General features: G+C 39.9%; 1 protein-coding gene across 2 annotated transcripts in view; it reads right to left on the reverse strand.

Annotated features, from left to right (window-relative positions):
• The window catches only part of smarca2 (SWI/SNF related, matrix associated, actin dependent regulator of chromatin, subfamily a, member 2), a 54,898-nt gene extending 43,955 nt beyond the window's left edge, over positions 1-10,943 (reverse strand). The window contains exons 1-11 of one of the 2 annotated variants that reach the window (XM_040154995.1): positions 10,841-10,941; positions 9,939-10,062; positions 8,336-8,599; positions 7,487-7,616; positions 6,591-7,091; positions 5,493-5,594; positions 4,541-4,793; positions 3,143-3,269; positions 2,295-2,468; positions 1,605-1,778; positions 264-434 (exon numbers count right to left, since the gene is read on the reverse strand). In XM_040154995.1, coding sequence (XP_040010929.1) covers positions 264-434; positions 1,605-1,778; positions 2,295-2,468; positions 3,143-3,269; positions 4,541-4,793; positions 5,493-5,594; positions 6,591-7,091; positions 7,487-7,616; positions 8,336-8,569 — 1,866 coding nt within the window. In that variant the 5' untranslated portion in view covers positions 8,570-8,599; positions 9,939-10,062; positions 10,841-10,941. Of the gene's footprint in view, positions 1-263; positions 435-1,604; positions 1,779-2,294; positions 2,469-3,142; positions 3,270-4,540; positions 4,794-5,492; positions 5,595-6,590; positions 7,092-7,486; positions 7,617-8,335; positions 8,600-9,938; positions 10,063-10,840 lie in introns of both variants that reach the window. The other variant, XM_040154994.1, reaches the window with a different exon arrangement.
• Positions 10,944-11,550: the final 607 nt, after the last annotated feature.

Consider the following 11,550-nt stretch of genomic DNA (forward strand, 5'->3'; position numbering starts at 1 on the left):
AATGGGTTTGGCTGTATTTTGACATTTTTTACTGCTTTAGACGAGGTGTAATGAAAAAAAAAAACTGTATTTGTGACCAATTTTTAAAGATTTACATCTTCTGTAGGAAAGAATGGGTTTAGGGTGGACTGCCATTGACATGGTAAAGGACCCAGAAGGTACTGAGAGACTTATTAATGCATTAACGATTTATCTCTTGTCATGGTTTTTTTTTTTTCAATAGGAAAAACAAAAAATTACCACTTTAACATTTCTCTTCCTACCTTCTTTCTCTTCTTCCTCCTCTTCTTCTCCTTGGCAGCTTGGGCAGCTTTGTGTTCATACACCAGGGTGGTGAGGTTGGCCACGTATTCATCCGTCTGCTGCAGCAAGTAGGCCAGTCGCTTGTCTTTCTTTTGGTCAATTAGTTTTCGGTAGCCTTCCTCATCTTCTGCCTGAGAGGGGGATGATGACAGGAGATTGATGGAGGAAGAGGACCAGAGCTTTTTAAGGATATCAATCACCAAAATATTACGTACAGCTTAATAATGTCTAGTCGGTTTGCGCTTTATATGACTAGAGCAGCTCTGGTGTAATAATGCATCAATACAATATACCACATCAGTGTCGGTGTAAATACTAACCTTATTTAATGGTTATCAGTTATCAATACCTATCCATATTAAATACTGTTTTCTAGTCAATCTCATGACTGACTAGTCACACTTACTATGAAGCTCTAGATGTCTTACAAACAAGTGCCGCGGATCATAAACTCTGATTGTGAAAGTTCAACACACTGTCTGTCACTTGTACTCATTGTATTTGCCACATTTCAATTCCTTTATCGGGTAAAAAAACACACGAGCAGCCACATTCACTCAAATTGTAACATCAAAATTCTACAAACTTCATAGAATATACACGATGAGACAAAAGATTATCACAACTCACAGATGAAGGGAAGAACATTAATCATAACAACGGCACATGTCAAGGTGTGGGACACATTCGGTGGTAAGTAAACAATCGGTTTATGTAGTCCATGTGTTGGATTTCCGAAAAATGGCCAGGTGTAAAGATCTGAGCGACTACGTCAAAGGCCACACGGTTATTACGGCAGTGCTCTGAGGAGGAAAAAAACATGAACTGCCAACAGCGTGTTGGGAAATGCGCGTGGAGCTAGTCTGAACCATCCACCTCACAACTTATAGGACTTAAAAGGATCTACTAACATCACATGCTAACATCTTGCTACCAGATACCGCAAAGGACCAACAGCATATTAGGCAAAGTTATAAAATCCCTCGGACCGAACAACAAATAATTTTACCAGCACAACCTGTGCCGTGACACACGTGTCATAAGTACACCTGTTTACAGTCAACTAAGCTGAGGACAAAATACAAAGTGTATTCTGAACTACAGCAGTTGTATATTCATTTAAAACAAAAATCGAAAATACACCAATAGTTGATACTGATTTCTGATTTTGTTTTGTGTGAAGTCTATTTTAATAAGGCGAGAGACAGCCGTGAAAAAGCTCAAGCATAAAGCTTCTAGGACTGTCGTAGATTTATTTCTAAAAGAGGTGATACAATTTATTGTGACTCTCAGGCTCTTACCATAAGTCTCCTCATCCTCTCCTTCTCGATTCTCTCAGTCTCCTTCTTCTGCTCCCGCTCTGTGTTGGTGTGCCAGTTGGCAATAGCTCTGGTGAGTTTCTGCATTTTACCGGACACTGAGCGGTGATACTCTTTGAAGTCCTTAGCATGCTGAAGGATACTGTTGAGATATTCCTGAAAAACAAATCGTAAAAATTGTTGAAGTATTAATACTATTTTGAATACATAGCACACGAGAAATATCATTAAGAGCTGTATTACCAGACTCCACTTTCTTTGTCAGTTTGTCCTGTACTTTAGATCAATTCATGTCGACATGCAGGGACTGTTTGATGCTGCTGCCTTGTTTTCACCTTTCGGAAATTTTTGAATTTTGTTTTGAGTTTTGATGTCCCCTGTAAAGAAACAGGCCGCTGATCTCTGGTTTAACGTTGTCTTCATCTCAACTTTTTCAGTTGCAGCTTACAGAAAACATTTGAAGTTTTCTTTAAACATCAGCTCAAAGTAACTGGGATTCACAACTGTATTTTTTATCAAAATCTCAGTTCTCATGAAAGCACTTGTCTTCAGGGCATTCATGGCAAATTTATGCAACAACCAAAAGAACATGTGTTGCTGCTGTGGTGGTTCAAACCAGCCTTGACACCGCTCTTCTCTGAAATTTAGTACAAACAACCTAGTGTGGATCACCTGATGTTTCTGTCTGCGCTTCTTTTCCTGCTCGAGCTTCTGCTGCTTCTCCAGCTTCTCAGTCATGCGTGCCTCCCTCAGCGTCTGCCTCTTGCTGCGTCTGTAAGCCTTCGAGTTTAGGGCCGTCTCCAGGGTTGTGTCTCGCCTCATACACGCCACCACGTCCTGCCTCAGCTGAAGGTATTTACAGTTCACACATCGAATTCAATGTCTGGGTATACAGATACTGCTGAAACTGTTCATGTGAACAGTAAATATGGCTGACAAATAACACTGCAAATCTGCAACTTACGAAGTATCATGAAACCTTCACACGGCCTGAAACTTCTCATTAAAAAAATGACTTGAACGTTATTTTTTAAAACTTTGTATTATGTTATCGACAGGATGCTGATGAATTTCATAAGTAAATATTACTATATGGTAATATTATTAAGTCTGGGGAGGCCAGTAATCCAAAAACAAAATACAATCCAACTGAAATTAAATCACTATTTTATTCTATCTGCATGAATTTATTTATTAATATGTATAATTGACAGTTAAAATAGACAAGACTGACTCAGACAACTGCCACAAAAAAAAGAATTTCTGGCTCAACCTGTCCTAAATATTCCATTGAGAATAATCTCCAGGCAGAAAAATGACATCTACTGTGTGGATTCAGTGAGTACGAGTCAATGGTAAAAATACTCATTCTCAGTACTCATATTGCACTTGCAAGAACGCTAACACACCATCAACGATAAATACAATGAACCCCTTCCGCTCAACTTCGAGTCATTCTAGGTATGGCTTTACGTTCTTGCAGTCACATTAAACAGGAAAACGTGGCAGCTGTTGCGTACCTGCCGCTGGAAGTTGAGCAGGCGCAGTGCCTTGAGTTCCACTGTGGCTTTAGTCCTCAGGTCAGGAGGCAGGGAGCCTGGCAGACTCTCTAGTTCCTGGATTCGATGTGCAATCCGAGCCTGCAATCTGAAGAACATCATGAGGACATTAGGTCAAGTTAATTTTCATTATTAGGGCTGCAACTAATTCTTATTATCAATATAGCTGTATCATTGTAAACAGAGTAATGCAGGATAACAACATGGCAGCCTGTAAACTTTTACAAACCCAGTCCTGTGTTGATTGACTAACTTATTAACTGGCTGACTGTTGGCTAATATTAACAATAATTGATAATTGTTGGCACATATTAGAGCAGTGGCCTTAAAAAAAAATCAAATCAGAATGAGTGGCATTATGGGAGTTCCCAGTATCATTATCACGATCAGAATAGCTTATTCTACATTGGAAAAATAAATCTGCTGAATAATGCTGTAATCTTTTTTACTGTCACCCAGCTGTACTCAGTAACTTTAAAGAGTTTAATGTATTTTCAGAAAAGTACCATTTTCCCTGGCAGTGCATGATGGAAAGATACAATAACCACTTCACAAGGACTCCTTTTCACTTTAGTTATCCACTGTGCCTGGTTTCACCTACTATGGCCAAACAACGTGAGGAGTCACAGTTTACGGTGAACTGTGAGTGTGAGTCAAACTTTTTCAGGGCTGATCTTCATACAGGATCTTCATACAACTCTCAAAACACAACTTTGACCTGCTCCTATATTTCGGTGTCCTGACATCTATGGTGTAGGTACCCATTGAGCTGTTTTACTCAGGACTAGTTCAGGAAAGCGTAAAGTCTGTACAGAGAGCTGACCTTCAAACTCAGTCTATAACTTGTAGAAAAGTTGTGTTTCATGTTTTTTTGTAGTACATTTAGTATCCAAAGGTTGCTGCCGTCTTTTTTCAACATGGGGGAGTGAAAATAGAAAACTTTAAATTGTTGCTCTCTAATGATCTCAATAAAAAGGTGGAGACCGACATTTATTCCTCTTGACAGTTTTTAATTGGCAGAAAGGGAGTATTTTCTGTTTGTCATCAAAACTGAGCTCGTGTGACATCCTTTGAAATGAATACTCTGATTTTGAACAAAATTAAAGACAAAAAACATTTGATGTTTGAAGTCACCCATCGGTGATATCTGACAGCATAACAGCCTATATTGTGTTAAAATTAGGCCTGATGATGTGGCTGATTTAGAAACGGAAAAACGAAACTAAATGATGGATCTCAAATTTGTAAATGTCATTTCATGACATGAAGGTAGTGGAGACAAGAAATGTTTATGAACTGTATGTGCATTAAGTTTTTCCATGCAGAAGGGTGAGAGCAACATAAACGGATGATAATTACCTGTACTCTCTCTCCTGCAGGATCCCCACTGGGTCCAGGCCCTGGGGCTTCTGGATTGGAGTGACACGGTTCTGCTTCTGCTGCATCTGAAGCATGGGGGACACCTGCTGCCCGGGAGGCTGAGGGGTCACTGAAGTGCCGGGCATGGGCCCGGCTGGTACTGCTGTGGCCTGAGGTGGTGCAGGGGACGGGCGTCCACTTGATGCAGGGGTGAGGTGCTTCTGAGCGTTGGCTTGATTTTCACCGCCCTGTCCTGGAGACCAAAGACTTTGCCTGTTACTGGGTCAATTCTCAGTAAGGCAGGTTGACAAAGACATGATCAAAATAAAGAAAATGTTCTTGCAGAGTGCATATCCACCGGATATTCCACTTTTTTCATTTTTAAAGACAAATTTGCAAAGCACCTGACACCTGACATAATATTACTGGCCTTTCCCCTCCCAGGCCTCCCAGCTCCAGGGGGGACTCCCCCTGTCCGAGGACACTTCTCAATCCAAACCTCCATGTCTCTGAATCGCTTTGAATCTGGTCCCTCACCTGGGACCAATTTGCCATCAGAGTCCCCTCCAGGACATATTGCTATTTTGACCTGCCCCCAGCCCTTATTGCAAGAGGTTCTTGGTTCTAGAGCGGCAAAATGTTGGTACCGCCCTTGAACCAGTTTTCTCGGCCAAGAACCGGTTCTTTGGCTGCCTAAACACGAAAAACTGGTTAGAGATTATGCAGCTGCTCCGAACAGACCCTCAAACTGCCTTGAGAATCTGATGCAAGACTATGGTTAGCGTGTTCAGTCTCAAACCTTTCACTTTCACTCACACACTGGATTATGATGTATGGAGTGAAAAGGTGTACTTTCAGTCAAGACTAATGCAGCTCACTGTGGCTTTAGTCTAAATGTACAGTTCATTCTACAGCTCAATTGGTCTTCCATGTACACTTATACAGTACTTACCATCAGACCAAGGCTTGGGTCCTGTGCTTTGATTGTGTCCTTGAATGGCTGGGGTTGGGCAAGGACTTGATTGGGGTCCACCTATAGGTGCCATTGCCATACCTTTCAAAAACATAAGAGTATTTTTTGTTATTCCTCTGTCTCCACATGCACCACAGTTGTATTTTCAATCTCTAAGGCAACATTACTCCTAAGCATGTTTCGTGACCCTAAAAAGATAAATGAGCCTGTGATGAGGTGATAGTTGCATTTTGACAAAAGTGTTTTTACTCTCTTATTTGTTTGTTCGCGATCAATCGAATGAAAATAACTTTTTTTTTTCCAAGAACAGTTTTCTGTTTCTCAAAATGTTAGGATTTGCTGCTTTTCTCTGTTTTATATCATTGTAAAAAGAATAAAGGTTTAGGTTTTGGATTGTTGGTCAGTCAAAACAAGTTATCTGAATACTTGGCTCTACGAAAATGTGATGGACATTTTTCAATATTTTCTGACATTTCATAGACAATTACTTGATAATTGTAAAATTAATCAAGTAATTGTAAAATGAATTGTAAAATTAATCAGCAGATTAATCAAAGATGAAAATACTAAAATATTTTTAAGTGATGCCCAAAAATCTCTATCGGTATCCAGTAACTTCCCATTTGACAGTTTTTAAGCCCCTCAAAAAAACAAATGTTTATGCTTGAGAATTTATTGTTATTAGGGTGGAAATACAAGACACCTTTTAGATCATTTGCCAAAAGACCCCCACAAAAAGTGGGAAATAACAACAGCAAAATCAATATTACCTGAGATAAATCTGATAAAATGTGAGATTATAATCATTTCTGGTTTCTGGATTCAACAGACAGCCACTGTAATACCGATCACTTACATGTAACCATACAAACTGCATTATCTCCTTGATATAAGTGGTTTCTGACTCTAAGATATGAACTCTAAATCCATGTTTTGAGGAGGGCCTGGCTCACATTAAAGTGTGATCAGATCTGTTGCATCAGAACACAAAGTCTACGTTGATTCACCTGCTCATAATAAAGCAACCCATGTTGTCTCGTTAACCAGTTTGTATCTTTGTTAAATTTCATCTCCTACCTGGAGGCCTGTTGTAAGGACTAGCGCTAGGTGCTTGCTGCTGCTGCTGCTGCTGCTGTTGTTGTTGTTGTTGCTGCTGTTGTTGTTGTTGTTGTTGCTGCTGCTGCTGTTGTTGTTGTTGTTGTTGTTGTTGTTGTTGCTGCTGCTGCTGCTGCTGCTGCTGCTGTTGCTGCTGTTGCATTGTGGGTAGGCTCCTCTTGCCCTGAACAGCCAGTTGGAGGTTTTCAGGCAGGGGTTGCCCACGCCCCAGGATCTTGTAGGCCAGGATCTGAGCTCTGAGCTGCTGCAGCTGGACCGGGCTGAAAGCAGAAGGTCCCCGCCCCTGCTGGGCCATGTTGGACATGCTGGGCATGCCTCCCTGGGGATCCATGGGCATCATAGGACCTGGCTGCGAGGGAGGCATGTGGGGCGGTGTGGGGCCCCCACCTCCTCCACCTCCTGACATGGGGCTAGAAGCATGCTCATGGACACCCATAGGGGATGGATGAGGAGACATGTATCCTATAGAAGACAGGAAGAGGTTTTAATTCTTCTGACAATTCAAGTTGGTACCGTTAAAGCAGTGGTTTCTAACCTATGGGTCTGAGCCCATCTAAGGGATGTACAACAAATCAAATGAGTCAAGATATTAACAAGAAAGAAGAGCAGAAAATACATATTTTTCTGGAAGAAAACTTGGCCATTTTTTTTTGAATTTTTTTAATCTAATCATGGCTTCTTTTCTTGTTAATGACTAGTAAAGTATGACATTAAGGTTGGCAACAACCACCTTTAAGTACTGATTAAGTTTGTGATCCTTCTGAGCAAAAAAAAATCCTTATTACAATCTTAATAAAACATTAAGCCTGCTTAGAAAGCCCACTGCTTTTAGTTTTAAAAAGAAAGCAAAACGATACCTTGGCTGTGCTGCTCCATGGGACTCTGTGGAGGCCCCATCCCACTATGCAGAGATCTCATTCCGACACCTTTCATATGACTAAAATGCATCGCGTCTGCCATTGTCTTGTCATTCATCCCCTCCATGGGCTGAAAATGGAAAAAAAACATTCAAGATTAAAATTCATTCATTGTATACAACCCCCCCCAAAATGTAATTTCTAACACAACCCTGAAATCAACACCTACAAAACTGAAGACTGTGATGAAAAGTCTATCCAGCAAGCAACCCACATATAAAATACCATTATTGTGGATATTCAAGCCAAATGACTCATCTTACCTCTCGCACCAAGTAAAATGTATCTTTCTATTCATTTTAGGCCATTACACTGTTAAAAAGGGGCTCAATGAATTGAACCGATAACTGAACCGGCTAACAATTGTTAAGAATCTCCAGCTAAGGGACAGATAAACATATCAAAAAAGAGGATAAAATACAAGTGAAGAAATATACTTCCACTTATAGATTCCACAAATCATACCTTGGATATTTATTTTTCAGTTTTGTCTTTGTGATTTGTGATGTCAACAAATGACAAGTGACAAATATAGCGTAAGCTATTACTTTTGTTATTAAAATTTAACATAAAAAACATTACAAATATAAAATATATCTTCAAAAAAAGAAAAAACAAAAAAAGAACTTAGTCCTTGGTTTCAGGCATATAAACTATGTTACAGAGAAACTGTTTCTATATAACTTTATATTCATTTTGGTATTTCTGTAATCCAATTTCTTGTTACATATTGAGTAACATATGCAGCAATGATACCAAATGACACCTGTAGCAGTAGGGACACTCTACCTTGTGCATAGGATACATGCTGTCCTGAGAATAATCACTTTGCCCCTGGCCCTGCATGCCATGAGGTGCATTAGGTGTTCCAGGTCCAGGACTGGGTCCCATCATACTGTGAACGGAGCCGGGTGAGGGGTCTGGTCCAGGGCTTGGGCCCAAGATGGGCCCTGGGGACAGACCTGCCCCCGGAGAAGGGCCAGGATGTGACATACCACCTGAAGTGTCGGAGGGGGTGGACATCTACTGAACTGCTGGAAGGATACCAGACAGCTTCAGGGAAAAAAGGAAGAACATCATTTATAACATGATTATTATTATTATATTCATAATTCTGTTTTGTACAACTCATTTATTATCTGACTTGTACAGTCCCTTTATTACTTAAATTAATAATAATAATAATACAAATAAAATAATAATAATTAAGCATAATTTGATAAAGAATTCAATTTTTTGTTTTTGTTTTGTTTTTTAATGCTACCCTACCATTTTAACATTATGTTAATGAGGGGGCATTCTTTTGGCCTAGTGGTTAAGCCACGTACCATACTGTATACTTTAACTGACTTTTGTCGCAGACCATTCCCCCTTCTTTCCCCTCTCTACTGTCCGCCGTCAATAAAGGCAATAATTCTCAAAGAACACCTAAATCACAGGCAGTGCTTCATATAGACAGTGTGCATCTTAAGACCTGACACATGGTGAAATTTATTTTCCTGTAAAAAACAAACGAACTTTCAAGTCTTATTTTGATGGACAAAACCCCTGAGTAACAAAAGCAACATGGACATTAAATCAACCATAACATATACATTACTGTGCAAAGGTTTTGGCACTTTATATGTTTATATTCTTATCCATCACGCAGTACAATCAGGAAGGCATCTGACTGGTCCTGAACTCATTCTGCAGCAAGACAATGAACCTAAACATACAGACAAGAGTCATAAAGAACTATCTCCAGAGGCAAGAAGAACAAGGAGTCCTGCAACAGGTGGTCTGGGCCCCACAGAGCCCTGGTCTCAACATCATGGAGTCAGTCTGGGACTACGTGAAGAGACAGAAGACACTGAGACAGCCTAAATCCACAGAAGAACTGTAGCAAGTTCTCCGAGATGGGCTACTGGGAACAGCCTACCTGCCGAGTACCTTGAAAAACTGTGCGCAAAAGTACTTAAGTGAACTGGTGCTGTATTAAAAGCAAAGGGTGGTGACACCGAATACTGATCTGATAAAGGATTTTTTTTTCGAGTTACTGCACTTTATATGAAGTTAACTGATGTATAAAAACTATTCATGGCATTATTACCTGTGTTTTCACCCATGTCTGTTTGTTTGTACTGAACAAATTTGCAACAAACTTGGTCGGAGGGATGGGGCATGGGACAGGGAAGAACTCAGTACATTTTGGTGTAGATCTTGTTAATAGGGCTGATACAAGAATTTTTTTTAATCACTTTCCTTAATATTGCAAGACAGGGCATTTTTCACCTTGGTTTGCGCTCTACTGAGTGCCAGTCTAGTTTATCAAATCATTCTCACTTAATTCTTAGTGCCTAAAACTTTTGCACAGACATACAGAGCTACATTGAGTAACCGGACTGCAAACCTTAATGTAAACAAATGCCTGGCTTCTGAGGTTATCACTGGTGACTGCTCAGACTGTGCCATCACTGGACATCTTTCCATTCACAGCCGTCAACCCTCAGAGCCATAGCTGCTCCTGCACAGGACTGGTGCACAGGTGTAAATCAGTCATTTGATCCTATTTGTCTCAACTGACGTTAAAAGACGTGTGTATGTATATATATATCTATATATATATAGATATATATATACACACATATTGTTTGTTTGTTTTAAGCATAACACAATGACCCCTCTCTGAACAAGGCTGTCGGTACCGTAATCACTCCTGACTACTGGCAATACTGTCAACCCATTTCCCGCAACGGTAACGTTTGAAAAAAACAGAAACAAACAGTATTTAACTTACTGCGTTAAAACAGATGACAAATTACCACTAAGATATAGAATAAATAGCGTGATTTGGATAACATAAGTAGGCTAGCGTTACATCGCTGTTTTATGTCAATCCTTGTACGCTTCAGTTCTGTGCAACTAACTCTGATTGGATCATGGCTTCCCCAAAACTGGTGGCCATCACGGATAAGCATACAAAAAATGAAAGTTTAGGTGAAAGTCAAGCTCCTGACATGACCTTGGCAACATTTGTAGAGACAAAGATAAACTTTAATATGAAATTTTGAAGCTCAGTTTCATAGCACAAACAATAAGGACGTTTTTACGCGATCTGTTCCGCTCGATCGACGAGGGAACTTGGCTAACATCTAGCTGACGTTAGCTAGCTAAGCAACTAGCCTGCTAGCTCTGGTTACAGACTCTCCAGCTACCGAACTGTTACATGTCAGAAAGTTTGGACAGTTAGCAAAACGCCGAATAGTTACATGCCAGTATTTATCAAATATGAAGCGCAGTTAGTCAAATTACCTTTCGGCTGAACTGAAACTTGTCACAATTAGGTAAAAATATTATAATGTTCCTACAAAATATGACTGCTATCTATAAGTTCACTCCCCCTCCGTGTTGTTTTGCTGACATGCTAAAGTTTTTTTTTGTGTGTCGCCATTACTGATTTGTCAATGTCACCGGAAATCCCCCCCTACCTCCACAGTGATTGGCTGGCTCACACGTCAATCATCTTATTTTGCTCTTGGGCGTGTAGCTGCAAATTTCTGGTTGAGTTGCTGCAACTGCAAACCAGACGGCCACACTCGTGTAAAAAGTTCACTACAAACTTTGAAATCCTGTTCGGAGCTGCACCTATGATGAAATGAAAGTAATACTGTAATAACTTAAGTTTAATACAGTGATTAGCGCCATTGCAACTGCGAAAGCGGTTTGGATCTGCCATCGGTACTAGACCCTCTCCCTGCCTTTAACAATGAATAAATAAATCCTATTTATTTCGTTGCTTTTGATTTTGATCTTAACATTATAGCTATTTAAAGTTAGTTACATATATATTGCACAGGTGCAATATAAGAAAGTACTGTTTTGTACTGTACTGTGAGTTTTAGGCACTAAAATAAAGTGAAGATGCTTTCAAAAATAATGCGTAGTTATTGTATCCCAGTCAACTTCATGCAAAGTGCAGTAAATGAAAAAAAAAAAAACTTAATCAAATTAATATTTCTTGT

This window comes from Xiphias gladius, chromosome 19 (assembly GCF_016859285.1).
Source record: "Xiphias gladius isolate SHS-SW01 ecotype Sanya breed wild chromosome 19, ASM1685928v1, whole genome shotgun sequence".
Classification (NCBI taxonomy): Eukaryota; Metazoa; Chordata; class Actinopteri; order Istiophoriformes; family Xiphiidae; genus Xiphias; species Xiphias gladius.